Below are 26544 nucleotides of genomic sequence, written 5' to 3' on the forward strand. Positions count from 1 at the left end.
CCTAGCTCTCCAGCAAGCTCTCCCTTCCTCTCACTATAGCAAGATCAACAGAGTGAGAACATGGCGACACTGCAGCATTTTTATGGGGGGGGGAGGGGGGGCGGGAGTCCGTGGTTGAGTGCAGACTGATTGGCTGCCATGTGTCTGCTGACTGTGATATAGAGGATCAAAGTTTAGCCCAATGACGAGGTATAGGAAGCGGATCGAATGCGCTATGTGTCTGCTACCTGCCGCGCGAACTACCTGCCGGGCAAACCATTCGGGCCATCTCTATGCAGGACATGCAGCATTTTTAGCGTTTAACGTTTTGCGTTAGCGTTTCTGCAATGTATACTATATCAACTCTGGCGTAATCACTCGTCAAAACCTACACAGAGCGATTAGCATTTTTAAATTACTGCACACTGTAAAAAAAATTAAACTAATTCAAAGGACCAATCGGAATTAAAAACACTAATCGGCATCGCATAAAAGTCACATAGATTTAACATATCAATATGACTCTCTGCATTACATCTCACCACAATGCCCCTCTGCGAATGAGGCCTAAATGATCTGTAATGTAGTGATGGGACTTTGAAGATATACATGCACCTGCAATAAAATTAATAAGTATAAATAATCCAGATTATCCAAATCTAGACCAAAGTGATCTCACTGCATTTGAATGTAATCAAATATGTCATAAACTATTTGGCAAGCCATTAACCACTTCACATCTAGACCCTTTTGTACCCCCTGTGGATTAGAGCAGTTTAGACATTTTTGCAAAGTCCCTATTTATTTAGCAATGAATTTTATTCTTATTTAGTATTTATATAGCGCCTAAATCTTATGCAGCGCTGTACAGAGTATATATTGTATTGTCACTTAAAGGGACACTGTAGGGGGGTCGAGGGAAAATGAGTTGAACTTACCCGGGGCTTCTAATGGTCCCCCGCAGACATCCTGTGCCCGCGCAGTCACTCACCGATGCTCTGGCCCCGCCTCTGGTTCACTTCTGGAATTTCAGACTTTAAAGTCAGAAAACCACTGCGCCTGCGTTGCCATGTCCTCAATCCCGCTGATGTCACCAGGAGCGTACTGCACAGACACAGACCATACTGGGCCTGCGCAGTATGCTCCTGGTGACATCAGCAGGATCGAGGACACGGCAACGCAGGCGCAGTGGTTTTCAGACTTTAAAGTCTGAAATTCCAGAAGTGAACCAGAGGCGGGGCCGGAGCATCGGTGAGTGGCTGCGCGGGCACAGGATGTCTGCGGGGACCATTAGAAGCCCCAGGTAAGTTCAACTCATTTTCCCCCGACCTTCCTACAGTGTCCCTTTAACTATCCCTCAGAGGAGTTCACAAATCTAATCCCTACCATGAGAAAAAGAGAGAACACCAAGAGCCCAATATAGTGTAGTATGTACTGGTAAGGTATAATTGATAGAGTAATAATATTAATTTAATACTCACAAACCAGGGTTACCAAGTAGGCAACCACTGTCAAAGCAGGTGGGGAGATTGTCCTGACCCCACTCAGGATTAAAAAGTCGCTCTCTGTAGTTGAAGAAGGAAGGGTACAACCCTCCACCAAGGGTGGACTTGATGTAGATAATAGGATAACAGAGGTGCCAATAGGATAAAAAACACTAAAAGAACTTAAAAACCCATCTTGGTAATAGAGGAGGCAGTGGTGGACTCACCCCTTCCAAGTAGAACACACGACTGTGGATTTTCAGTCAAAACAATTTTATTGGATACTCCAAATAAAGTGCAACGCGTTTCACGGGATACAAACCCGCTTCATCAGGCAATAACAGATAGGAGTAAACAGCATCTGCAAGTATCATCAACACTGAGCGCCTCTGTGAGACTTCCTTTCCTCATCCAGGGCATTGAAAATGCATTGTGGATGGGGTTTCCAGCATGGAAAAACATATGGCTTAGACAACAAAGGAGCGGTTCAAGAAGAATCACATGAAGGTCCTGGAGTAATCTAGCCAGTCTCCAGACCTTAACCCAATAGAAAACCTGTGGAGAGAGCTGAAGGTTGGAACTGTAAAACATATAACCCTGAAATCTTACTGACTTGGAGAGGATCTGCAGTGGATCAGAATCCCACCTGAGATGTATGCATACTTGAAGGCCAACTATGAGAAATGTCTGTAATTAACAGTCTAAGAATGGCTGCAGTTTACATTTTCCTATTTAAAATAAATGGCCAAAATGTGATTGTCTCTTATTTAATGCTTTGCCCACTTTACCAGAATTTTAACTTTGGTCACCAAGTAACCAATTGTGCCAACCAAGTTTGGGGACTATGGCTTTATTACTTTCTAAATGTTCCCATTGACGTCAATAGGTGAAATCTGATTGGCTGTTTGTGGGTCGCCCGGGTGCACATGGGGGCATGAGACCTTCAGAACATATCTTTCCAGGTAGTAAGATATCTTCCCAGGTAGTAGCTTTGCTATTACCAGATGGAACATAGATACTGTTATATAACAATAATTTAAGAATAGCCAATCTTGCTCAAAATAGGTGATCAAAAAATAACTCTTTTTTGTGTGGTGTAATTTGAATGTGTTCAGGGGAGGGAAAAAACTAAGCAGGACCTAGTCTGTTAGCAGCGAGGAGATAGACACCTACGAACTGCTCCAGTAGGAATTTTGTAAAACTATTTTTCTGCAATGCTTCATATTTCTAAAATATATTTAAAGTGTACCTGAGACCAGTTAAATAAATCAAAATTTATATATATATATATATATATATATATATATATATATATATATATATATATATATATATACATACATGGGACTTCCTCCAGCCTCCTCATCGGCCCCTCACCGTCTTCCCAGGCCACTTGGATCCTCCACTAGGCAGCCTGGTGATTCCAGAAGTCAGCACTAGTGTTGGGCGAACAGTGTTCGCCACTGTTCGGGTTCTGCAGAACATCACCCTGTTCGGGTGATGTTCGAGTTCGGCCGAACACCTGACGGTGCTCGGCCAAACCGTTCGGCCATATGGCCGAACTAAGAGCGCATGGCCGAACGTTCCCCGAACGTTCGGCTAGCGCTGTGATTGGCCGAACGGGTCACGTGGTTCGGACCCGAACGCGCTCTGATTGGCCGAACTGTCACGTGGTTCGGGTAAATAAATACCCGAACCACGTCATATCTCCGCCATTTGTCTGTGGGTTTAGCTTTGGGTAGGCAGGCAGGGTAGTTCGCGCTCCAGCCACGCTAGCCAGGGTCCCCCCCAGTCATTGTGTGTCGCTGCTGGGAATAGTAGTACACCGCTCGCTCAGCATTCTGTTTACTGCCACTCTGTGTACCTCGCTCAGCCACACTATATAGCATTCTGTTTACTGCCACTCTGTGTCTGCTGGGAATAGTAGTACACCGCTTGCACAGCCACACTATATAGCATTCTGTTTACTGCCACTCTGTGTACCTCGCTCAGCCACACTATATAGCATTCTGTTTACTGCCACTCTGTGTCTGCTGGGAATAGTGGTACACCGCTCGCTCAGCCACACTATATAGCATTCTGTTCACTGTTCTGTGTCTGCTTGGAATAGTGGTACACCGCTCGTTCAGCCACACTATATAGCATTCTGTGTACTGTTCTGTGTCTGCTGGGAACAGTAGTACACCGCTCGTTCAGCCACACTATATAGCATTCTGTGTACTGTTCTGTGTCTGCTGGGAACAGTAGTACACCGCTCGCTCAGCCACACTATATAGCATTCTGTTCACTGTTCTGTGTCTGCTGGGAATAGTGGTACACCGCTCGCTCAGCCACACTATATAGCATTCTGTTCACTGTTCTGTGTCTGCTGGGAATAGTGGTACACCGCTCGCTCAGCCACACTATATAGCATTCTGTTCACTGTTCTGTGTCTGCTGGGAATAGTGGTACACCGCTCGCTCAGCCACACTATATAGCATTCTGTTCACTGTTCTGTGTCTGCTGGGAATAGTGGTACACCGCTCGCTCAGCCACACTATATAGCATTCTGTTTACTGTTCTGTGTCTGCTGGGAATAGTGGTACACCGCTCGCTCAGCCACACTATATAGCATTCTGTTCACTGTTCTGTGTCTGCTGGGAATAGTGGTACACCGCTCGCTCAGCCACACTATATAGCATTCTGTTCACTGTTCTGTGTCTGCTGGGAACAGTAGTACACCGCTCGTTCAGCCACACTATATAGCATTCTGTGTACTGTTCTGTGTCTGCTGGGAACAGTAGTACACCGCTCGTTCAGCCACACTATATAGCATTCTGTGTACTGTTCTGTGTCTGCTGGGAACAGTAGTACACCGCTCGTTCAGCCACACTATATAGCATTCTGTTCACTGTTCTGTGTCTGCTGGGAATAGTGGTACACCGCTCGCTCAGCCACACTATATAGCATTCTGTTCACTGTTCTGTGTCTGCTGGGAATAGTGGTACACCGCTCACCCGTCACTGTATAGCATTGTGCTCTGTGTCGCTGCTGGGAATAGTGGTACTGTATAGCATTTCTGTACTGCCACTGTACTGCTGCCAGTCAGCGTGTACTGTAAGGATAAGTGAAATGAGGAAGAAATCCGGTGAAAGAGGGAGGGGCAAGGGAAGAGGTGTTTCCCCTGACGGTTCACGTACAGGCCACAGGGGAGCACCCAAGAAAACCCACTCAATACCACCCATGTTGTCCAGGACAACAACCCTCACAAATCCAAAAGAACAGGACCAGATAATTACTTGGATGACCTCTCAAGCGTCCAGCAGTGGGTTAAGCAGCACCAGCACATCACGCACGAGGTCCGAGTCCTCAGCCAGTTACAAGGAGCCAGTGGGCACAAAGCTGACACAACCGGCAGCGACACCACGCACACAACTGCCAGATAACCAGTCCGATGAATTACCTCAGGACACAATGGGGTATTCGCAGGAGCTATTCCCAGCCCAACAAACTTCCACCTTTCAAAGGTCAATGGAGGAACAGCCAGAAATGTTGTGCCTGGATTCACAACCGTTAACTGTGGGAAATGTACCGCGCACTGAAATACGAGGCGAGTCCGAAGAGGACTCGGAAACCCAAATCCCAGAGCAATTTGGGCAGGAGGGGTTGCAATTGCAGGAGGTCGGCCGACAAGATCTGGAAGACGACGTTGGAGTGTGCTGCGCAGAGGTTGTTGTGGGGAGCTCTACTCCACGGCGGTGGCCCACAATGACATATGACGAGTTTGAGGAGATGGAAGAGGAGGGTATGGACAATGTGGACAGAGACCCAGATTTTGTTTGTGAACGAGAACATCGCCGTCGTAGCAGCAGCACAGATGAGTCTGTTGAAGAACACACTGCTGCACGAGTTCGCCTTGTGCCACAAGGTAGGCGGCGCGCAATTTCAGGCACCACAAGCGTGGAAGTTCAAGTGAGAGGCAAAAGAGGAGCAAACAGAAATCGCCAGCAAGGAGGCAGGTGCTCCAAAGTCTGGGCTTTCTTTGAAGACTGCACTGAGGATGTTACCATGGCGATTTGCAAGGTGTGCAAGACCCGCCTGAGCAGGGGGAAAAATATTAACAACCTCTCCACCACCAGCATGAGCCGTCACATGCTATCCAAACATCCCACTCTTTGGGCAAACGCGTCAGGACAGGGTACCAGAAACAACACTGCCTCCCTTGGGTTCACCAGACCCGCCTCAGCAGCAGCAGTAGCCCAGCCATTGCGTGGTTCACAACATTCACAAACATCAGACGACGCTGACACTGTCACTTTCCGGAGTAGTGCTCTTGAGGTCTCCCAGTGTTCATCAAACACAACAACCAACAGCCCTTCCGTGTGCAGCGCTACGGTTCAGTTGTCTGTGTCGGAGATGTTTGAGCGCAAGAGGAAATTGCCAGCAAATGACCCCCGGGCCGTGGCAGTAACAGCCAGCATAGCCAAGCTTCTGGCCTGCGAAATGCTGCCATATCGATTGGTGGAGACAAACAGCTTCAAGGGCATGATGTCAGTGGCCATCCCACGTTACGTGGTTCCCAGCCGCTACCACTTTGCACGCTCTGCAGTGCCTGAGTTGCATGAGCACGTGGTCAGCAAAATAACCCGAAGCTTGAAGAATGCCGTTGCCTGCAAGGTTCACCTCACCACTGACACCTGGACGAGTGCGTTCGGCCAGGGTCGATACATCTCCCTTACCGCGCACTGGGTGAACCTTGTGGAGCCTGGCAGCGATTCCTCACCTGCTACGGCACGGGTGTTGCCCACGCCACAAACAGCTGCACCGCCGTCCCTCCCACTGGATAACAGCAGCACCTACCTCTCTGACTCCTTCTCCTCCAACGCATCTCAAAGCTGTACCTCATCCGGAAACGCTAACCCAGCAGCAGTAGGATCGTGGAAGCAGTGCAGCACAGCTGTTGGCATGCGTCAGCAAGCGTTGCTGAAGCTAATCTGCCTTGGGGATAAGCAGCACACAGGGGAGGAAATTTGGAGGGGAATAAAGGAACAGACGGATTTGTGGCTGGCACCGCTGGACCTGAAACCGGGCATGGTTGTGTGTGATAATGGGAGTAATCTCATTCGCGCTTTAAGGTTGGCTAAGCTGACACACATCCCTTGCCTGGCGCACGTGATGAACCTAGTAGTTCAGCGGTTCCTGAGGACATACCCAGGCGTGCCCGATCTGCTGTTGAAGGTGCGTCGAGTGTCCAAACATTGTAGAAATTCCAGTACTGCTTCGGGGGCACTCGCCAAGATGCAGGAGCGCTTCAATCTCCCCCACCATCGCTTGCTGTGTGATGTCCCTACGCGCTGGAATTCTACGCTGCACATGCTAGCCCGCTTTTGCGAGCAGAAGAGTGCAGTGGTCCAGTACATGACGGCGCAGTACCGAGGCGCATCCGGCCAGCTGCCAAGCTTCTGTGGATCCGATTGGGCCAACATGTTGGACCTCTGCCAAGTCCTCCAAAATTTTGAGCAATCCACGTTGCTTGTGAGCAGTGACAACTCTTCAGTCAGCATTACCATACCACTGCTGTGTTTACTGAAGAGGTCGATGTTAAAAATCAAGGAAACAGCTGTCATGATGCAACTGGGGGAATCTGAAGGAGAAAACGATCAGCGTGATGGTACCAACATCAGGCCATCCGCCTCAGGGAACGCTGGCCCCAGCAGCTATGACGAAGAAGAGGAGGAGGAACAGCTGGAGTTGGAGCAGGAATTTCATGCCACCACTGACGAGGGCCAGAGCGGTGCACGTTGGACTTCCACAATTCAACGCGAATGGTCAGCAGAAGCAGACCAGGAGGAAGGTGACGACTATGATGCATCACAACAACTATCACAACGCTCACAAGAGGATGATGAGGATTCTGGTAGGACTCTGGCACACATGGCTCAATTCATGCTAGACTGCATTGAACGTGACCCACGCATTGTGCGCATTCTGGACAACACCAATTACTGGGTTTATACCCTTCTGGATCCACGGTACAAACACAATGTTCCAAAACTGCTTGAAGAAAGAGTCAGACAGGTCAAAATGGAAGAATACCAGCAGGCCCTTGTGGAGACTTTAGAGAGGAGATTGACATCCTCCCCCTCCTCTAGCCAGTTGTACGCAGACAGACTGACTTCCGCAAACCCAGGACGACCAGGAGGGCAGCAAACAACGCAAGCCGCAGCTAGTACCCAAAAGGGAATGGTATCGGCAGTGTCCTTGGAGTGGGAAAATTTTCTGACACCCATGCAGCCGCAGCCCACTGAACAGCAAGCGTGCAGATCCACCTCCAACACCGATCGCCTGGAGAAGATGGTCAAGGACTACATGTCAGATGGCGTAGCTGTGTCGAACCATCCATCTGCACCCTTCAACTATTGGGTATCGAAGCTAGACACCTGGCACGAACTGGCAATGTACGCAATAGAGGTGCTGGCTTGCCCGGCAGCCAGCGTTATGTCGGAACGCTGTTTCAGTGCTGCCGGAGGCATCGTCACAGATCGGCGTATCCGCCTCTCTACAGACAATGCAGACCGTCTGACTCAAATTAAAATGAATCAATCCTGGATTGGAAATGACTACGCAACACTCCAGGACCCCAACCAAGTAACATGACCAATGAACATCTGGGATGGTGTTGCGTTTCCGGGCCCTGTTTATTGAACCTCTCATCTGTATTACATTTATGACTGCATGGCGGCAAAAAGCATTGCTGCTATATCCGCACGCTTTTTGTCCACATGCAAGGCCTGGGTTGTTGTGTCTCACAAAGCGTGGCCTTCTCCTCCTGCGCCTGCTCCTGTTCCATCACGTCTGCTGCTGCTGGGTTAGCGTTGCCGCGTGGTCCCTGTTTATTGAACCACTTATCTTTATTACATTTATGACTGCATGGCGGTACAAAGCATGCTATCCGCACGCTTCTTGCCCTCATGCAAGGCCTGGGTTGTTGTGTCTCACAAAGCGTGGCCTTCTCCTCCTGCGCCTCCTCCTGTTCCATCACGTCTGCTGCTGCTGGGTTAGCGTTGCCGCGTGGTCCCTGTTTATTGAACCACTTATCTTTATTACATTTATGACTGCATGGCCGTACAAAGCCTGCTATCCGCACGCTTCTTGCCCTCATGCAAGGCCTGGGTTGTTGTGTCTCACAAAGCGTGGCCTTCTCCTCCTGCGCCTGCTCCTGTTCCATCACGTCTGCTGCTGCTGGGTTAGCGTTGCCGCGTGGTCCCTGTTTATTGAACCACTTATCTTTATTACATTTATGACTGCATGGCGGTACAAAGCCTGCTATCCGCACGCTTCTTGCCCTCATGCAAGGCCTGGGTTGTTGTGTCTCACAAAGCGTGGCCTTCTCCTCCTGCGCCTGCTCCTGTTCCATCACGTCTGCTGCTGCTGGGTTAGCGTTGCCGCGTGGTCCCTGTTTATTGAACCACTTATCTTTATTACATTTATGACTGCATGGCGGTACAAAGCCTGCTATCCGCACGCTTCTTGCCCTCATGCAAGGCCGGGGTTGTTGTGTCTCACAAAGCGTGGCCTTCTTCTCCTCCTGCGCCACCCTCCTCCTGTTCCATCACGTGTGCTGCTGCTGGGTTAGCGTTACCGGTCCCTTTTCCTGGAACCTCTTATATGTATTACATTTATGACTGCATGCCGACAAAAAACATGTTACCTGTGCAAAGAAAACAGACATTTCCCGCATTTAAAAGACAGTTTTCCCTTTGAAACTTTAAAATCGATTTTCTCAAAAACTATAAGCTCTTTTTGCTAATTTTTTTTTCCTCTTGTACCCACTCCCAAGGTGCACATACCCTGCAAATTTGGGGTATGTAGCATGTAAGGAGGCTTTACAAACCACAAAAGTTCGGGTCCCCATTGACTTCCATTATGTTCGGAGTTCGGGTCGAACACCCGAACATCGCGGCCATGTTCGGCCTGTTCGGCCCGAACCCGAACATCTAGATGTTCGCCCAACACTAGTCAGCACCAGTTGGCACAAGTGCAGTCTCGCACTGTGCACTCCCCTGCAGAATTATTGGGCCGCCTAGTGCATGGCAAGGGTTTGATCAGCTTGAAGAGGGCTGGAGGAAGCCCTAGGTATGTATATATATATATTATTTATTTTTTTACTTTACTGGTCTCAGGTTTCCTTTAAATAAAATCTTCACTTTTGTTCAGAAAGTCTGTGCATTATTTCAACTTGCTTACCTTGATTTTTGGTAAATATAAAACACAAGTGTTCCACAATGTTATTGACAGAGATGGTTAGGCAAGAGTACTACCAGCCTGCTGCCAGTCAACGGATTAGTCAAAATATTGAAAATAAATTGATGCAAATTTTTAAGTAGAATTTGTTTACAAGCAGTATAGATTCCAGGCTGGTTGGAAACTGAAATGGAAATAATTTTTAAAAACATTACATTGCAAAGAGTGTGGTGCAGTAATGTTTGCATTTTTTTTAAATAAAAGAGAATAACACTTCAAGCACACAAACACATTACTGGCCCTAGCAACTTAAGTCCGTTGCATTGCAGAATAGTTCTGCATGCCAACTAGCTGCCCATATAATTCTATAGGACTGGTCACTCTTCTGCACTATAACAGATTTGTTTTTTCCCCAAAAATGTTTTCATTAATTTTTGAGAAAGAGTAACAAGTTTGATCATCATAACCTGATGTAGATACAGTGCTTTTATGTAGAAATTAGAGTTAAAATAAAGATGAACAAATTACATTGTATAGAGAAAAACAGCATGTGCGCTGCAGGTCATGTGGTGACGCCAGTGAACAAATCAGTTCGGAAGCCTCTGAGGACTCTGTCATTCTAGCGGCTGAAGATGTACTTCTCTGTGCTGATGCAGAGACAGTATAACGAGAAGGACAAGCATCACTGATTAATGCAGAGGCTGCTGCTACTATGCCGATGGGAACAATTAAGATCGGAGTGATGCAGGGACAATACAACAGCCAAGACGAGTATCGCTGGTTATTACAGCGGCTGATGCTATGCATACTATGGAAACACTTAAGATCGCTCTGCTGCTGCTGTCCCACTGCGGATCTGATTAACATAATTTACAGCACAATGGACATAAGCACCGGGATAGGTAAGATGCTACATTCGGACTATAAGATGCAGTAACTTTTTCTCCCCACTTTTGGGGGAGAAAAAGTGTGTCTTATAGTCCGAAAAACACGGTACATTTGGAGTATTTTAGCAGTAGGGAGGAGTTTCTATGCAATGATTCAGGGGTAATGTCTACCTTTAGACCATTTGACCAGATATTAGCATACCTTAGCAGAGTAGAGTCAGCGAGTACGCTATTATACCATATTGAAATGATGCCTTTGATGGCTGTTTTATTATACAAAAGTTGGTAAATTGACGAAGATATTTTTGGGATTAGCCAAGAAGTATTATGGAGAATGTGACGTATTCTGTAGTAAGTAAACAGTTGGGAGTCATGTAAGTGATAAGAAGTAGAAAACCGAGAGTCCAATATAGTGTAGTATGTATTGTAAGATGGGTAAGAGTAAATGAAACGTAAGTAATATACTTACAAACCCAGGTTACCTCCAAGGCAACCACTGGAAAGGCAAGTGGGGAGAACAAGCCTGTCCCCACTCAGGATTAAGACGTCACTCTCTGTAGATAGGGGAAGAAGAGGGTGTAACACCCTTCCACCAACGGTGGATAGCTTGATATGTAGAGATGTACAGAGGCGCCAGTAGGATAAAACTCACTAAAAACGTTTAAAACGCTCGGGATGCGGTGTTGGACCAACCAACCCAAAAACAGACCAATGTACTGTCGATTAAAGTTTTAGATAATTTATTTGCATACTCCTAAGACAAGTTGCAATGCGTTTCGCAGGCAAAATCCCACTTCTTCAGACAATAAATAACAAGAGTGAGCACGGAGTCAAATCTACGCTTGTCTCCTCCCGCACCTAGCGGGATTTTGCCTGTGAAATGCCTTGCAACTTGTCTTAGGAGTATGCGAATAAATTGTCTAAAGCTTTAATCGACAGTACTTTGGTCTGTTTTTGGGTTGGCTGGTCCACCACCGCATCCCGAACATTTTAAACATGTAAGTGATACGCTTTTTGAAGGTCTAGGAATGGTTTTATTTTACAGATTGCATTATTTTAACTCACTGTCATAGCCAGGACAAGGTCCTCCAGCACCCAAGACTGAGACACCAAAGTGCGTCCCTCCGTCCCTCCCACCCCAGCCCTCACACATTGACTATTAGACTAAGAGGCGCCCCAGGGCCCCCAACTCAGTCACTGGCATATGTCACCTTTTCTTATTTCTCTCTGCTTCAAACACAATAGGGGAATGATAGCTGAGTGAGTTATGCTCCCCTCCTACACTGTGCCCTGAGGCTGGAGCCTCTCTTGCCTCTGCCTCTGTCTGACCCTGCTTGCTGTATGCATTTGTGCATTATGTAATGTGCGCAATGTGCAAGGGACCTAAGGGTCCTTTCACACTGCGCACATTGCAGTGCTTTTGCAGCATATTGCGAGTGCCGCTGTGCGCGCATCTTTGCTTGTTAGCTGTGCTCCACCTTCAGTCTCCCAGCAGCAATCACTGCTCGGAGACGATTAGACAGCGAAACTGCCATCTAATTGTCCTGTACAGCGCTGCGATCTAAGGCAGTGCTGTACTGGGGACAGCCGTGTGACATGGTTGTCCGCTCCAGAAGCAGGGAAGTGATTGGCTGTCATAAGCTGAAGCCTATAACAGCCAATCACGCTGATTGGCTAGCAGGGGGAATGAGGGGGAAATACATAAATAAGTTAAAAAAAAGGGAAATTTATTAAAAAATAAACAAATAAATATTCATAAATAAATAAACAAACATCCGGGTGGTGATCTGATCCCACCAACAGAGAGCTCTGTTGGTGGGGAGAAAAGGGGGGGGGGGAGGGTCACTTGTGTGCTGAGTTGTGCGGCCGAGCCTTTAAAGCTGCAGTGGCCATTTCTTTGAAAAGTGGCCTGGTCTTTCGGGGGGTAAAGCCTGTGGTCCTGAAGTGGTTAAAGTAGCTCAAAAGCTGAAAAAGTGTACGGACTTCTGCTTTATAGTGTTTGCATTTAAATAATTTGCATTTAAATGGTTTGCATTTAAATAACGGCTGGGTAAAGAAGAAACAGTTATTAGGCATTCCAGATATTTTGATGATTCCTTGGGGCAGCTGTCCAAAAAGTATATATATATATATATATATATATATATATATATATATATATATATATATATATATATACACACAGTGGGTTGCAAAAGTATTCGGCCCCCTTGAAGTTTTCCACATTTTGTCACAATACTGCCACAAACATGAATACATTTTACTGGATGTAAAAGACCAATACAAAGTGGTGTACACGTCCCAGTCTTTTGCAGACTCCAAGAGGTTTTCTTCCAAGATTGCCCTGTATATGGCTTCATCCATCTTCCCATCAACTCTGACCAGCTTCCCTGTCCCTGCTGAAGAGAAGCACCCCTAGAGCATGATGCTGCCACCACCATATTTGACAGTGGGGATGGTGTGTTAAGAGTGATGTGCAGTGTTAGTTTTCTGCCTCACATAGCGTTTTGCATTTTGGCCAAAAAGTTCTGTTTTGGCCTCATCTGACCAGAGCACCTTCTTCCACATGGTTGCTGTGTCCCCCACATGGCTTGTGGCAAACTGCAAACTTATGCTTTCTGTTAACAATGCCTTTCTTCTTCCCGCCCCTCCATAAGGGCCAACTTTGTACAGTGCATGACTAATAGTTGTCCTATGGACAGAGTCTACCACCTGAGCTGTAGATCTCTGCAGCTCGTCCAGTGTCACCATGGGCCTCTTGACTGCATTTCTGATCAGCGCTCTCCTTGTTCGGCCTGTGAGTTTAGGTGGACGGCCTTGTCTTGGTAGGTGTACAGCTGTGTCATACTCCTTCCATTTCTGAATGATCGCTTGAACAGTGCTCCGTGGGATGTTCAAGGCTTTAGAAATCTTTTTGTAGCCTAAGCCTACTTGTGTGTTCCTGTGTGTTCTTTGGACTTCACAGTGTTGTTGCTCCAAATATTATCTTAGACAACCTCTGAGGCCCTCACAGAGCAGCTGTATTTATACTGACATTAGATTACACACAGGTGCACTCTATTTAGTCAGGCAATGTCTATAGGCAACTGACTGCACTCAGATCAAAGGGGACCGAATAATTATGCACACACCACTTTACAGTTATTTATGTGTAAAAATGTTTGGAATAATGTATGATTTTCCACTTCTCACATGTACACCACTTTGTATTGGTCTTTCACGTGGAATTCCAATAAAATTGATGCATGGTTGTGGCAGTAATGTGACAAAATGTGGAAAACTTCAAGGGGGCTGAATACAGTTGCAACCCACTGGCTCTCTCTCTCTCTCTCTCTCTCTCTCTCTCTCTCTCTCTCTCTCTCTCTCTCTATATATATATATATATATATATATATACAGTATGTCTACGCATTTTTAGATATTTTTTTAGCTATATATAATATATATACTATTACTGACACCTTGCCCACAAAGCAAACAGTTAACTTCAGTAAAACCAGCCTGATTTGCCTGTGCATCGGTGTAACAACACTCCACCCAGGCTGACTGAGAGCAATGCAAATGATTTAAATCCCAAGTTTGTTTGTGGAGAACATGACAAATTGAGTTAGGCAAATTTGTCCCTCTAGAGAGAACACACACAAATAATCCTCTAAGCCGGTTACTACCACAACTCGTAGCAAGGATCTGCACATTTACTGATGTTTACCAAGATGCTTTTACTTAATTATTTAGTGTATGCATTTCTAGGATTCAGTTAGCTGCTAGCAGTTGTCATTGTGTATTTTTACATCGGGTGATGATCAGATCGCATAGCCCATCTCAAAGTTACAGCAAATCAAGCTGTTTTCCTATCAAAGGCACTCTGATAAATGCTTTCACGGGTGTAATAATGGCCTTATATACGTTTGAGTCAATGAAATGATTGCACCTATGTAAAATATATGTTCCGCTTACCGATTAAAGCAAAGAACTTAACCCCCTTGGCTTTAGGATTCTTTCCAGATTTTAGGGTCTAAAAGCAGTGCAATTTTTTTGCACCCTTTCAAACCCTAAAACCTGGAAAAAATCATGCTGCCAGGGAGATCTGCAGCAGTTCCACAACCCCTCAGCTTCCTGGCTCCAGCGCTGCAGTTTTCCATCCATCCTTTGGGTGGTGTTGCAACTCTAAAGTGAGATTGCTAGCTGTCAACATGACGACAGTTGAAGATCTCACCAAGAGGAAGCAGAGCCTCGGAGAAATGGAAGAAAAATGACGGCCGACATCGAGATCCCCTGGGAGGTATGTAGAAATGCCCGCTGCGGGCATTGCTCTACACACAGCCTCCGGCGGCTTCCCCGAGCACAGGTCGGGATTACCGCTCTGAGCTGCGGTTTTCTGCCCCGACCCTAGCTCGGGATTACCGCCAAGGTAGGGATGGTCGGAAATGCAAATTTCTGATTCCGCGGTAAATCCGCATTCCGCCATTGCCAATTACAGATTCCGCTTTCCGCTGCCAATTTCTGTATTCCAATGCGGAATTTACGGCGGAAATCGTGGAAATTCCGCCCGATTTTAACATCGATTTTCTCAAAAACTATAAGGTCTTTTTGAAAACTTTTTTTTGCATCTTATTCACAAGATTTAGATTAATAAACCCTGATAATTTGGTGTTTCTAGAACTTTTACGAGCGGTTTTCTATTAGCTGCTAAAGTCGGCGGATTTTTACTGTAATATAAAATGCAGAAAATAGGCAGATGCAGATTTTCTGCATTTTACATTACAGTAAAAATCCGCCGACTTTAGCGGTTAATAGCAAAGCCCCCTTAAGTCCTAGAAACACCAAATTTTCAGGGTTTATTAAACTGAATCTTGTGAATAAGATGCAAAAAAAGTTTTCAAAAAAACCTTATAGTTTTTGAGAAAATCGATGTTAAAGTCGGCAGAAATTTCCGTGATTTCCGGTGGAAATTTCCGCGATTTCCGGCGGAAATCCGCCTAACGCACTTGCATTACCAATTTTCACATTCCGATGTGGAAATGCAATTTCCGATTGGAATTTCGGAAATTGCATTTCCGCGGAATCCGAATGAGCATCCCTACGCCAAGGAGGTTAAAGTAAACCTAAGACAAAAGGTTTGAAAAGTTTTATACATATCTTGGGCCTCCTCCAGCTCTCTCCATGCAGATCGCTCCCTCGCCACCATGCTCCACCTCCTGCATGATCCGGTAAATGCCCGGTTATCTGCGGCCAGTCGGGCATACTGCCCAGCCGCGAGCGTGTGTTCTGCTGTGCTCTTGTTACCAGGCATTCTGCATCTGTGTTGTACTACTGTGCAGGTGCAGAACTCTCCCAGCTGTGGGAGCGCGATAAGGGAGCACTCGCATTTCTAAAATTATGGATTTGCCGCACAGCAGGGTTATAATCCATAAAAGGCAGAAATCACATTGCATTGCTAAGTTGGAGGTCTAAAGTGATTGAAAACATCTTGTGTGTGTATACATGGATCAGGTAGTGTAAGTAGTGTACTGCTTCGCACTGACAGACCAAACTCACTGTGTAACGCAACGCAAACAGCTGTTTGTGTAGTGATGGCTGTGTTGGACTGGTGCGCACGATGGCGAGATTGCAGGCAATGGCGGATTTCAAGCCCATATGGTCAGGCTGAGGTAGCTCAATGACAGAACAATTGTCCACAATGAAGCAACTACCTTATTATCTTGGGTCAGGTGTGCCCCCCAACATATAGCCGGTCATTGCTTCATTGTGATACGCAAGCCCCTTCACCGCGGCAAGGTAACGATCAAGAAGGGGAATTGACATATGTATATGCCTTTTGTTTTGTTGTTGCAGCCGCAGTGCAGCCAGAAAAATTAGGCAGGCATGTACACGCACCAGAAAAAAAATTATTATTGTTTTTGTTAGCGCTCGCTGCTAGTCTTGGTCTGGACCCTGTTGGTGGTGGCAGAGAAGGCAGTCAAGTGGCCTGCAGGCAGAGATTCTGTGTGGGGACTGACTTAGTCTTTGGGCAGGCAGCAGCGGCTGGCAGGCAGAGATGCTGTGTGGGGACTGACTTAGTCTTGGGGCAGGCAGTCACAAAGCGTGCAGGCAGAGATGCTGTGTGTGGGGACTGACTTAGTCTTCGGGCAGGTATTAGCCCCCCGGATCCATGCCTCATTCATTTTGATAAAGGTGAGGTACTGAACACTTTTTTGACCTGACTGCTGGTGGTATAATACAAAGTGCAGTCACACAGAGGCAGTGAAAGGTATGCACTGAATGTGCTGGGCCTGGCACAGTACAGCAATTAGCAGGGGCCAGCTGCGACAGACAGGGCTGTATATGCAGTGTCAGTGGCACACACACACACACAAAAAACACACATCAGAAGAACATTAGCTCTCAAAAGAGCAGTTTTGGGGTGCTTTTCATCAACAAATATCAGCAAGGAGCAAGCTAACAGACCTCCTAACTATTGCTTTGTCTATCTCTCCAAAGTCTCTCCCTTCTCTCACTAATACAGCAGCACACAGAGTGAGAACATTGCCGATGCTGCCGCCTTTTATAAGGGGGAGGGGGGTTCCAGGAGGGATTACAGCCTGATTGGCTGCCATGTGTCTGCTGACTGTGATGTAGAGGGTCAAAGTTTAGCCCAATGATGTAGTATAGGGGGCGGGTCGAACTCGCTAAGTGTTCGCGGTTCACTGCAAACTCAAACCAGCTAAATTTGCACAAACAAGTTCTCCGGCGAACTGTTCGGGGCATCTCTATACATCATTTCATATACATTATTTAATGATTTGAATTTGTAAAACATTATTGTAAACAAAATATTAAAATATATTTTTTTATAAACGATATCTCAGATTAACGTTTACACCAGGTGCCCTTTTTTCCTGATGCCCTTTTTGCATATACGCTACACTGGTGTACCCCAGACTCCTATATTGCTATTTCAGTATGCTCAATTGGTGCATGCAACAATCAATCAATGGGATTCGACAGCGTTGCATATGATGTGCACCTGTGTTTAATTTGGTCAGCCAATCCTCCTCTAGTAGTGGGTTCATTTCAGTGTCCTATGCCCTAATTTTGAGTTTATTTTTAAGAAAATTTCCTTTGAGTTGTTATAGAAAGTGGATGCAGGATCTAGGGGAGATATCCACTGAGGACTGGGGAAGCTCTTGCAACTCAATATTTTATATAGAAATTTCTTAACACAGGTAGCCACAAATAGTGATGTAGCAAACATGAAATGTTTGGTTTGCAAACATGATCACAAATTTTCCGCAAAAGTTTGCGAACAGGAGACTCTGGCAAACCACTATAGACATCAATGGGCAGGTGAAATTTATAACCTACTAGCAGACCCAAGCCCAAATCTAAACTGGCTCTAGGGTCTGTGTTTCTCGCTGCCGCCCACCGCATGTAATGTGCACGCGCACCCAACACGCACGCGCACCCGCCGCACACACACAAGCACTGCCGCACACCTGGCCGCACGTTTACACGCCCGCCCAGCTCCCTGGCCCCATCCCTGTCCTCCTGTCTCTGGACAGCTACACAAAACCCGGACCCAGCTACACAAAACCCGGACCCAGCTACACAAAAATGATGGAAAAGTTGTTTCAAGGGGCCTTACATCTGGACCGTGGCATGCCAGAGGGGTATCCATGGCAAAAGTCCAACCAAAGATTACTTAGTTGAGCAGAGTTGTGTTTTAATTTCCAAAAGGCAGAAATCACAGTGCATTCCTAAATTTGTGGAATTAAGTTCTTCAAAATGTCTTGCATACATACATGGCAATAAGGTAGTGTAAGGGTTAGGCCTGGTTGACAATGAAAGACAAAACGCTACGTTTAATGCCTTGCAAACAACCTTAAAGAGTTTTAGTGATAATGTCAGGTGAGAAAATCATTGTTTTTACTAGTTGACACCTCCAGGACATAAATGTTAGTCCTCTCGGCAGCAGTCTTTGTATAGTGGTGTGTAGTGGCCACTGAGCTTGTGCGCACATTCAAGGGAGTGCAGTTTGCAGCCCCGACTAAGGCTGAGGTAGTTCAATGACAGTTAAGTGATCAACAACAACAAAAAAAACACACTGATTCTGCATTGAGGCCTTATACAGACGGGGCAGTAGTGGATACTAGATGCCAGTAGTTTTGGTAAAGGATTATTGGGTTATGGTCGGTGCACAACTAGGACCAGCAGACCTGTCTCCAACAGCTAATGTGTGCACAGACACACAGGATTACAATATAACAACAGCAAGAAAAAGGAAAACAGCCATCAGAAGGGTGAACTACTGTAGCACTAAGCACTGACTGCACCTGTCTGCAACAGCTAAAGTGCACTGTGTGGGCACACTGAACATCAATATCGCAAGATCAAAACAGAGCCTTTAGAAGGGCTCTGGGTTTATGTAGATGGTGACAGGGTCGGACTGGGCCACAGTAGTACAGTTTTTTCCCTCAGTGGGCCCCCTCCATTTCTCTGGTGGGCCCCCCCTCCTTGTCTGACAGAGCTCCAATTGCTGCCTGCAGCACAAAAATTCTCTTCTCAGTGCTGTAATCACTCATGCTGAGAGCAGTGGCGTAGCTAAGGAGCTGTAGGCCTCGATGCAAATTTTACAATGGGGCACCCCCAAGCACTCTATACATAACAATTAATACAACGCCCTAAAACCTGCCAATGGCAACTACAGTGTTAGAGGTGCAAGAAGGGGATGGGGAACAGTTTGTTAATAATTACCACTATTCAAAGTATCTATAGAAGTGATTATTATGAGCAAAGGACCAATAGAGAGGTAATACTGTAGTTGAGAGAGGGCCCTTATGGGCCCCCTTGGCCCGAGGGCCCCGATGTGGTCGCAACCTCTGCAAAGCAGGACATTACTTTATATTGAAGGAGGGGACTCTATGCAAAGTTTTGCTGGGCAGCAGTGTCTCTGAATTACAATGCTGCTAAGATCATGACATGTGGCCCTGTCCATAATACATCATGACCACACCCACCTTCCAGTGCATGGTCACGCCCCCCTTTCACCGCAATCATGGGATGTGTGGGCCCCAGGTTTAAATTTCTTTGGTGGGCCCCCAGTGTCCCAGTCCGACCCTGGATGGTGAATTGCTATTGTACCAGCAATACACTCCACTGGGGACACAGAACAAAGGCCTAACACTTTCCCTATCTGCAGCACACACTCGCCTGAGGGGGTGAACACGAACACTCATTGTTCGCCATAAACTATTCGCCGGCAGAACAGTTCGGGTCATCTCTACCCACAAATTGGGAAAGTTTGTATTTTTGGCCTGCTGAGTGTGGTAGATGCAAAGTAAGCTATACAGGTTGTGATTCAACTATTATTACTTCAAGCTTGTAAACTTATACCGATACATTGGAAAGCCTCGATACCACCTACAGAGGATATGTGGCTGGCTCAGGTTAATGCAAATCTTAAATTGGAAAAATGAATATATGCTCATAGAGGGGAACCACACAGATTTTTAAAAAATATGGTTGGATGTTCAGGAATGGCAGTCAGATCTGGAACTGATAAGGGATAGATTGTTTGGCGCAAGTTAAGGTTTTATATGGGTCTGTGAAGATATTATAAGACAAGACAAATAACATTTACATCGCGCTTTTCTCCTGGCAGACTCAAAGCACCACTAGGATGCGCTCTATAGGCAGTAGCAGTGTTAGGGAGACTTGCCTAAGGTCTCTTACTGAATAGGTGCTGGCTTACTGAACAGGCGAAGCCGAGATTCGAACCCTGGTCTCCTGTGTCAGAGGCAGAGCCCTTAACCATTACACCATCCAGCCACCCTCACTGTGGCTGAAAGAATGATGTTCTGTACATCGGTCAGGACCCAGTTTTATTGGCACCTGACTCCCTGCGCACTGTGAGCCAATCGCAGTGATCAGGAAGTACTGAATTCAAAGAAAGGTTCTAGTCCTTAACCTGCTGGGTGGTCTGGACGAGCTCAGCTCGTCCAGTACCGCCGGAGCCTGCCGCTCAGGCCCTGCTGGGCCGATTTGGCTCAAATAAAAAGCAGCACACGCAGCCGGCACTTTGCAAACCGCGTGTGCTGCCTGATCGCCGCCGCTCTGCGGCGATCCGCCGCGAGCAGCGGCGAAAGAGGGTTCCCCCAGCCGCCTGAGCCCAGCGTAGCCGGAACAAAAAGTTCCGGCCAGCGCTAAGGGCTGGATCGGAGGCGGCTGACGTCAGGACGTCGGCTGACGTCGATGACGTCACTCCGCTCGTCGCTATGGCGACGATGTAAGCAAAACAAGGAAGGCTGCTCATTGCGGCCTTCCTTCTTTATTCTGGGCGCCGGAGGCGATCGGAAGAACGCCTCCGGAGCGCCCTCTAGTGGGCTTTCATGCAGCCAACTGAAAGTAGTTATTAAAAAAAAAACCTCCCGCAGCCTGCCTGGCGATCTTAATAGAACGCCAGGCAGGTTAAAGGACAGCTGGAGTGAGAGGGTTATAGAGGCTTCCATACTTATTTCCTTTTAAAGGGCAACTGAAGTGAGAAGACTATGGAGGCTACCGTGTTTATTTCCTTTTAAACAATACCAGTTGCCTGGCAGCCCTGCTGGTCATTTTGGCTACAGAAGTGTCTGAATAACACCAGAAACAAGCATGCAGCTAATCTGTCAGATCTGACAATAATGTCAGAAATATCTGATCTGTTGCATGCTTGTTCAGGATCTATGGCTGAAAGTATTAGAGGCAGAGGATCAGCAGGACAGCCAGACAACTGGTATTGCTTAAAGCGGTTTAACACCCAGCATTACAACTTTGCTTTAAAAGATTGCTTACAGCTTACAAACTATTATGCCAGATTTTTTTTTTAAGCAGAAATTCACTGAATGGGTTAAACATGACATTTTAGTGTTGGATTTAACTAGGAATCCGCATCCGCTCTTATCTTTTAGTTACAAATGTATCTTTATTTGGAATACAAATAGACCTTTGAAAAGCCTGCCGGGGAAGCCCTCTTTGTTCTCTCAGAGCAGTGTCTGTTTGTTACATTGTAGATAGATACATTTGTAACTAAACAAGCAAGCACGGAGGAGGATTTCTAGCTAAATGCAGCACTAAAATGTCATGTTTAATCCATTCAGTGAATTTCTGCTAAAAAAAAAATCTGGCATAATAGTTTATAAGCTGTAAGCAATCTTTTAAAGCAAAGTTGAAATGCTGGGTGTTAGACCACTTTAAAAGGAAATAAACATGGCAGCCTCCATATACCTCTCTCTTCAGTTGTCCTTTAAGCAATACTAGTTGCCTGGCTATCCTGCAGATCCTTTGCCTCTAATTCTTTTAGCCATAGACCATGAACAAGCATATGCAGATCAGGAGTTTCTTATTTTCAACATGCACAAACTGGAATTCCATGGAGACAGCACCCAGGTATACTGGCCTGTGAGTATGCTGGTGCTAAGCCTTGACCGGATTGCTCAAATGGTATAACCAAAAGCAAGAAAAAGGCAGCACACCACTTGCTGCAAAAGATGCTTGCATTGCAGAGCAATATAATTGTTATGCACCTGATGAAGGACCTGCATGGCCATAACATGTAGGATACCTGTTCCGACCACAATACAAGCATCTTTTGCAGCCAGTGGTGTGCCACCTCTTTCTTGCTTTTGGTTTCTGAAATTATTGTCAGATTTTACAAGATTATTTGCATGCTTGTTTCTGGTGTTATTCAGACACTACTCCAGTCAAATAGATCAGCAAGGCTGCCAGGCAGCGGACAACTGGTATTGATTAACAGGAAATAAATATGGCAACCTCCATATCCCTCTCACTAGAGTTATCCTTTAAAGGGGCCAGAGCCTGCAGTCCCAAATGAGTTAATACATATTGTTATAATTTAAGTAGGCCTCAGTTATTTGGACTGAGTTAGTCAAAAAGGCTTGGGGAGCAGACCTGCCCTTTAAGGGGATTTTCTCTTAGAGAGAAAATCTTCAGTTCTGTCAGAACTAGAACATACCAAGAAGCTGTTCTATGGACAAGGCCACAGGTCTCCCTGACCTGTGCATGTACACCACTAGAACAATAAACATCAGCCATATTTACTAAACACCAAATTCTTGTATGTATGTCAAAAGCCTCATTGAATATTAATCGAGTAGGTGTGTATGATGACACCACGAGTGGGTCCACCAATAGTCTGATCTAGGGGATGGCGAAGATGATGTCATATTTAACTCTTTCCTAGTCGGTATTAAAGCCCGAGTGAGCGATGGGAGCTCACTCTGCTTCTTACTTTCACACTAGCTCTCAATGCTGACTGGAACCTCTAAGTATTTTTCATTCTATATGTAATCTGATATAATGTATGCTGTACATAGGTAGTCTAGTGTAACGTAGGTTAGAAAGAAGGTACCTGATTGACTTCAGCAGGAAGTTTAATCAAGAAGCTTGTAACGCAACATGAAGATTGGCGTGGCTAGGATATGATGAACTGTATCTATCTGTATTTCTGTTTCCTGAATAAATAACGTGAATATTGAAGAAGCCTGAGAAAGTCTATCTCCTGCTTGCTGTGTTGAGAGTCAAGTTATCTCACAGTCCGTGAGACGCAACTATAAGAAGTTGCTGGTGCCGGAAAAAGGTGATTAGAACAGTTTATAACACATATTACTGACATTGCTTTTTATAAAGAAAATAAAATCTTACTCCGTTAACATTAACCAATACATGGTATCTTTCTGATTCAAAACAAACCATAAATAATGACTACAATGGTACAAAAGCATTTGAGATTTTTGAAAATGTCATGCTGTTATTACTTTGATACTTAATATAATGCAATAAATCAGTCTTGCTAATATAAATCCAGGTGGAGTCCGTGGTCTTTTTGCTGCAGTTTGGACTTTGCCCTAAAGGGTCTGGGTTCCTTGTTTGCTTTTGCGGTGGATACTGACCGGAAATAATAAGGTTGATGCAAGGTGACTCTGTTTACATTTGAATGTTCTACGAATGCAAAATACAGTGCTTCAAATTTGCTAAGATTCAAATTCTTGGCCATCTGGTCTCCCGCTGCATCTCTACCAGCAAGTAACTGATAACTGCATGTATGTAAGCCATTACTGATAAACCAATCTTCCACAACAACGGAAATGTTAAAGCAAGCAGTATTCTGAGCTCACCTAACCAAACTTTCAAAAGGAAGAACAGACAAGCAACAAGTTAAAGGACACACTGGGACATTTAAATTGAGGTTTATTCTGGACTGATTTTTAACAGTGAAACAGGAGAACATCTTAAATTGCAGTCATGAGTCTTGGAGGCTTGGAGCAAAACAGTCTGATATACATAATAATTATAATTCTAGAGTCAATTTCTGGCATGTTCCTCAATACATTTATTGTATGTGTAATTCTTCTTGATTATTTCAAAGCAAAAGTCATGAGCAGTAGTTACAAGCTCTTGGTGAGTTTGGGCATCTTCAATGTGAACTATAGTTTTATGATATCTGTTGGGTTGGCCGACTACTTTTATGATCTTGAGATTTTCACCAGGGCAGAGACAGCTTATACGTACATTTATCTGATGTTATTTTCTGTCAGTTCTTGTGCATGGTTTACAGCTAGCCTGAGCTTCTTTTACTTCATCAAAATTTCCCATTTCAAGTCAGTGTTTTTTGCCTGGGTGAAGAGAAAGATAAGCATTCTTGTGCCATGGATGTTGTTGTTGGATATTTTTGTGTCCTTATGTAACAGCTTCCTTAGTAGTTTGGTCGTGGCATACTTTCAAAGTCTATCTAAATCCTCAAATAATTCTACCTCTCTCGTCTTTACGCTCTCTCAGTTAAAGCTGGTACACAAGTCATACAGTTCCCCCTCTGTATTCACTGCACTATCCCAGCTAAGGTCAACAGTCCTGAGTGTTTTAGTAACTGACACCATTATCCCTGTCCTGGTGTTGGTGACCACGACAGCCTGTACAATTGTGACCTTGAGAAAGCACCATCAAGGTATGGAAGCTGGTATGATAACTGCTGACAATGACCATCAGAAATCGTATGAGAAAGTGGTGAGCAGGATGATGCACTCCTTGTTTTCCTACGGAATGTTCTACTTTGTAATGCTTATTTTCTCTTTTGCTATCATGACGCAGCTTCAGGATGTGTTCTGGCTGTTTCTCATAGTTGTAGCCTTCTTCTCCGTCCTGCAGTCAGTTCTCCTTATCATTGCTAACCCCAGACTGAAGGAAGCATGGAATGGTACCTTCCTGAGTGTTCACAACAGGGTTGTCAAGCATCTGTAAATGAATAGGCATGCCAAAACAAACACACATATTCTATAGGGGTTGGCATTACAGTGTACTTAAAGGAAACATCAGGATATTTAAAGAAGATAAGATCTATTTACCCAGTGCTTCCTCCAGCCCGTCGCCAGGAGGATTCTGCGCAGGCACAATACTTCTGAGCCTGCGCAGAATGCTCCTGTCGATGTGTTTGTGTCCGCAAAAGGTGCGGCCATGCACTCGCACATGTACAATAGCTGACCTCGCCAGGTTGCCGGCTGCAGAGAGGACCCCAGGAGACTGGCTTGGTGCGGAGCTGCAGTGAGGAACACATAACCTTCCAGGGGCTAAAAGAAGCCCCAGAAGTAGATCTCATGTTCTTTAAATCCACTGATGTTGACTTTAAGGCAAGCATCAGGCAAAAAAGTAGATACTTATCTAAGAAGAGGGAAGCCTCTGGATCCTCCTTGTCCCATGTGTTGCCATGTGCTGACCCCCAAAAGCGTGGTGGATTTCTGATTGTAACCACTTACCTCTTTATGCATGAGTGCGGTCACATTGCACCTTGGTGAGTATGGCCACTCCTGCTTAGTAAACCAGAGCTGCACAGGCACAAATGGTACCAGGCTACTGCACAGGCGTGGCCATTCTTATGCAGGTGCTGCACAGCCATGCTTGTGCATGAATGGGAGCACCTTCGAGATATTCAGGAGGATACCAGACAGTCGGGTTGTCAGAAGGAGTATACAGGAAGCCTCTGGAGGATCCACAGTCCACCCTTCTTATTAGGTAAATTATCTATCTTTTACTTGATGTTCACCTTAGGTTCTCTTTAAATGCCTAACAACTGCTCCACACCGATCTTAGTGAACGCAGCGGCAGCCCCAGGACCAATCCACACCAATTGGCGTGGATTCCTGGGGTGGGGTTTTGCAGGAGATCGCGCGTAAAACTCAATTATAGTGTTTCCCAAAATTGTTCCTTCATGATATATAAATAGTCCTCCATTATTGTAGACACAGTAATAATGCCTCTGTTAACCACTTCACCACTGAGAGGTTTTTCCCCTTACGGACCAGAGCAATTTTTACATTCCAGCGCTCCTCCCTTTCATCCACCCATAACTTTATCACTACTTATTACAACAAAATGATCTATATTTTGTTTTGGTTTGTTGTTGTTGTTTTTTTTCACTACCAATTAGGCTTTCTTTGGGTGTCACATTTTGCTAAGAATTACTTTATTCCAAATGCATTTAATGGGAATAATAAGAAAAAATTGAAAAAAATTAATTATTTCTCAGGTCTCAGTCATTACACTGTAGTTTTAAAATAAAACTGTGGATAAAAGCCACACATTTTATTCGCCCATTCGTTCCAGTTATTACAACATTTAAATTGTATCTAGTAGAATATATGGCGACAATATTTTATTTGAATATAAAGGTGTATTTTTTCAGGTTTCCATCCCATTTTTTTTTTATGTAAATACAAATATTTTATTTTGGTAACTATGGGAGAGTGGGAGAGGTAAGGGGTTAATTCTAATAGGAGATGCATGTATTTATATGTACTGTATTGTAGTGTATTAGAATATAATTTACTATTTGGCCATTAGATGTCCCCCTTTTTATTCCTAATCCTAATGTGTAGCGTTTATTACATACATGCAGTACAGGAAGTAATGTGTATGTTATTACTTTCATTTTGTCAATGATCACA

At 45.3% G+C, this 26544-nt stretch overlaps 1 protein-coding gene across 1 annotated transcript; it reads left to right on the plus strand.

Annotated features, from left to right (window-relative positions):
• The first annotated feature begins 23983 nt into the window (after window positions 1-23983).
• Window positions 23984-24844, plus strand: LOC137526039 (taste receptor type 2 member 39-like). The gene has a single exon (XM_068247250.1). It carries the CDS (start codon window positions 23984-23986, stop codon window positions 24842-24844), a length of 861 nt encoding a protein of 286 aa, XP_068103351.1.
• The last annotated feature ends 1700 nt before the right edge of the window (window positions 24845-26544 follow it).

The sequence above is a fragment of the Hyperolius riggenbachi genome, chromosome 7, assembly GCF_040937935.1.
Source record: "Hyperolius riggenbachi isolate aHypRig1 chromosome 7, aHypRig1.pri, whole genome shotgun sequence".
NCBI classification, from domain to species: Eukaryota; Metazoa; Chordata; class Amphibia; order Anura; family Hyperoliidae; genus Hyperolius; species Hyperolius riggenbachi.